We start from the raw sequence: 3990 nt of genomic DNA, 5'->3' as shown, positions 1-3990 counted from the left end.
CACAGTGCGCCGGGTGAGAGTGCTTGGTCAAGCAGCACCCAAATTTGGACCATGCTCTGAGTGCTCTCTTGCCTCTGGCAACCCCAAATCCTCTAGACCAAGAAAGTGAAGACCTGCAGGATGTGCATGGCCCTAGAAAGCTTAGAGAAAGCTTAGAGAACATGGCTTCTGAGGGCCATGTGCTCCTCAAGGGGCTGACAAGTGCTGCCTGCAACCAAGGAGGCTGCCACCAGGGTCACTCCTACAGAGGTGCTGTCTTTTCAGGAGGAGCTGTCTGTGCTGCTGACCAATCTCCATCAGTACAAGAGGAACCTGGACGAACACTTCAGCAAGCTCATCAATAACAAAAGCCGCATCGCAGTGAGTGACGTGTGCCAAGGGAGCCCGTGTCCCTGTGTCCTTTATGTCCCACACAGCCCCTGGAGCAGCCCCTGCTCCTGGTCCCTCTCAGCTGAGTGACGTGTGCCAAGGGAGCCCGTGTCCCTGTGTCCTTTATGTCCCACACAGCCCCTGGAGCAGCCCCTGCTCCTGGTCCCCCTCAGCTTGCCTCCTCTCCTCTCCTCTCCTCTCCTCTCCTCTCCTCTCCTCTCCTCCTGTTTGCCCTTCCCTGGGATAGCAGAGAGGGCTTATCTTCAACCCCATTCCCTGCAGTCTGTGTTTTCCCCAAAACTCGCAGATTGACTGTAGACCTGTTTTTGGGAAGGGTGATGTAGCCCTCTCTGGTGGTACAGCCCTGTTTCCAGAAGGGGTGATGTAACCCTCACTGCGCGTCCCGGCAGAGCAGCAGTCAAGGCTTCTTTGACTGAGTGTTCTTGGAGGTGGGAAGATAAACAGGTGAAAAGGACCCTGCTTGGAGCAGGCTTCTCAGTCAGAGAACGTGCTGGTTTCACATCGAGTTCATGCCTGGTTTAGTGGCATGTCCATTTCCCAGCTGTCTCCAAGGGACCTCCTGGCACCCCTTCAGAGGCTAAAGCTTCCCGGTGGGGCTCCTCAGAAGGGCTGAACCCAAATGGAAGTGCAGCTGCATTTTCACTCCCTTAGCCCAGGACACAGGGAGTTTCCTGGGAGCTCTTTCAAGGCTCTGATGAGGCTGGCAGGGATAACAGGAAATCAAGATCTGGGAGATTTTGTGGAGAGGTGTAAGGCAGGGGGGCCGTGGCGGTGAGCTGTCGAGGACAGTGGGAGCCTGCTGTACAGAGCTGCTCTTTATTAGGAAATACAGGGCAGCTTGGTGGGACACGCTGACATTGCTGGTGGCACCTCTGAAACTCAAAAGCAGGTGAAGGGGATGGAGCGAGGCTGCCCTGCACAGTCACTTGCTGTCTCCCTGCAGAATGAGGTGGATGTCTTCAAGTGGGTGATCCGGAAGGAGTTCCAGGAGCTGCACAGGTACATTGACGAGGAGAAGGCCACCTTCCTGGAGAGCATTGAGGGGAAGGCAACCCAGCTCATCACCTCTATTGAGTCCCAGGTCAAGCAGACATCAGACACCCTGCAGAGGCTTAAGGAGATGCAGAGCTCTCTGGAGGCGCTCAGCAATGAAAGTCAGCTTGATTTCATCCGGGTGAGTGCACTTGCTAGTGAAGGCAGTGACAGTCCACTCAGCTCTCCAGCTCTCAGCCCACTGCCCATAGCCCTGTGCCCTGCCCTGGGCAGTGGGTACCGTAGGTGCCGTCTGCCCAGCCAGGCCTTCCCCTGGTGGGAGAAACCTGCCCTCCACAAGAAGCAGTGCCTGTAGCTCTCTCAGAAGAGGAGAGCCCTGGTCTTTCCAGCCCAGGGCACAGACACGTGCAGCTGTGACCACGCAGAAGATTCGCTGTTCTGTCAGTCTCCCACCACCAATTCTCTTTCTTTTATGTTTTCCAGAAATACGGCTCCTCCCAGTTCAGGTGAGTGGTGGGACCAAACAGCAGCACAGGGGATGGCAGCCTCCACACCAGGACTAGAGGTCCCAGGCCAGTGGGCACCTCAGCATTTCTGGGGCAGCCTTGCGTGGACATTGCTGTTGTGATGGATAGTCACGGCCAGAGCCATGCGCACAGCCCCAGAAGAGGGCAAGAGCAGCTGGTGAGACACCAGTGGCTCTCTCACAGACGGCAGCCAGGTAAGAGGAGGTCACACACCATCCCATCACCATGTCATGGCTGCCTGTGTCTTTCCAGGTCAGAGCTCCTCAGCCTGCACCCTGGTGATGGCGTCTTTAGCCCTGTGTCCTTTAAGCCGTGCTTCCACCAGGATGACATCAAGATGACTGTGTGGAAGCGCCTGCATCGCCGTGTCCTGCCAGGTACCCCCTGCCCCCTGGCAGCACACCGGGTGCCCGGGCTCGCTGGTTTGTGGGACCGGCTGCCCAGCCACCATCGCACTGCCCCACCCTCTGTCTTGCCCTCTGCTTGCGTGCTCCTTGCCTCGGGAGAACTCCTGGAGCAGTGGCTGGTCATGTCTCATGCTGGTAGCAGCCTGTCTTGGCATAATGCTCCAGCTGCTTCCAGTTCAGTGCCAGCTTGTGGCAGTGCTCTGCCAGACCCCTGCCTGCTGGGGTGCCTGAAGCCCACATGCTTTCCTTTCAGTTCCAGAGACACTGAAACTGGACCCAGTGACAGCACATCCTCTCCTGGAGCTCTTCAAAGGTGACACAGTGGTGCAGTGTGGGCTCTACCAGCACCGGGACAGCAACCCCAAGCGTTTTGACTCCAGCAATTGCATCCTCACCTGCAAGGGCTTCTCCTGTGGCCAGCACTACTGGGAGGTGATTGTGGGCACCAGGAACCACTGGCGCGTGGGCATCATCAAGGGCACAGTCAGCCGCAAAGGGAAGCTCAGCAAGTCTCCTGAGAATGGCGTGTGGCTCATTGGTCTGAAGGAAGGGAAGGTCTACGAGGCCTTCAGCATGCCACGGGTCACCCTGCCTCTGACCGCCCGGCCCCAGCGCATCGGCATCTATCTGCACTATGAGAAGGGCGAGCTGAGCTTCTACAATGCTGACAACCCTGACGAGCTCAGCCCCATCTACACCTTCCAGGCAGAGTTCCAGGGCCAGCTCTACCCCATCGTGGACCTGTGCTGGCCGGAGCGAGGGCCCTATTCGCCTCCCATCATCCTGCCCATGCCCACTGTGAGCAGGCACCCTCAGGTGCTGAAGAGCCATCCAGCCCCTGAGGAACACATGAAGCCGTAGCCCAGCCAGCAGGATGAGGCTGTGGCTGCAGCAAGCTGCATGCAGGCTTGTGCTCACGTGGAAGCTGTGGTACTGCAGAGTAATGTTTAGTGGCATAAAATGTCAGCCTTGACCTCTGAATTCCTGTCCCCAGTTTGGCAGGCTGAGCCCAAACCCTAAAACATGGCTGGCCTGCAGAGATCTCCCAATGGAAAGGAGTGTCTGCCTGAAAAGCATGAGCCGTGAGCATCCGCGGGCTTTGCTGGTGTGTCTTTCCTCTGAATAAATGGAGTTTGTATTAGGTGAGGTGCTTGCTGGCTCCCATGAGTAATGTCTCCGCGGTACCAACAGCAGTTGGAGCAGAGCGGGCAGCCGTTCCTTAACAGTACATGAGCTTTAAAGGTTCCTTCCAACCCAAACTGTTCTGTGATTCTGTGAATATTCCTGCATACGTCAAATCCCAGCCCAACCAGGGCACCCAAATGTGCCTTTCCACAGGGCACATACCCTGCAGTCATTCAGGCATGAGGTACCTTTCCTGAGCACCAGTACCCACACTGCTGATTCCTGATCACAGCCAAACTTTGCCAAGCAGCTCTTGGTTTGCAGCAGTTGCTGCTTGTCTATCACTCCTCGTGTGCCTGGTACCTGTCTCACTCAAGCCACTGATCTGTGATGCCAGACAATGCCAAGCGCATTTCCAAGACATGGCATGGGAAATGCCATGTTGTGGTTCCTTATCCTCATGGACAGCACTAAGCTTCCCAGGAGCAAAGTCTTTCCTTGCAGGGCGACGCTCTCCTTTCATCATAGAATCACAGACTGGTTTGGGT

At 56.5% G+C, this 3990-nt stretch overlaps 1 protein-coding gene across 1 annotated transcript in view; it reads left to right on the top strand.

The window, feature by feature from the left end:
• The window catches only part of TRIM50 (tripartite motif containing 50), a 4217-nt gene extending 1039 nt beyond the window's left edge, over positions 1-3178 (top strand). The window contains 5 exon segments of the mRNA XM_010010153.1: positions 265-360; positions 1334-1564; positions 1867-1889; positions 2163-2448; positions 2483-3178. Coding sequence (XP_010008455.1) covers positions 265-360; positions 1334-1564; positions 1867-1889; positions 2163-2448; positions 2483-3178 — 1332 coding nt within the window.
• Positions 3179-3990: the final 812 nt, after the last annotated feature.

This window comes from Nestor notabilis, unplaced genomic scaffold (genome assembly GCF_000696875.1).
Source record: "Nestor notabilis isolate BGI_N333 unplaced genomic scaffold, ASM69687v1 scaffold31122, whole genome shotgun sequence".
Taxonomy (NCBI): Eukaryota; Metazoa; Chordata; class Aves; order Psittaciformes; family Psittacidae; genus Nestor; species Nestor notabilis.
Note: the sequence above shows the minus strand (reverse complement) of the source record. Positions and strands in the feature narration are given on the sequence as shown.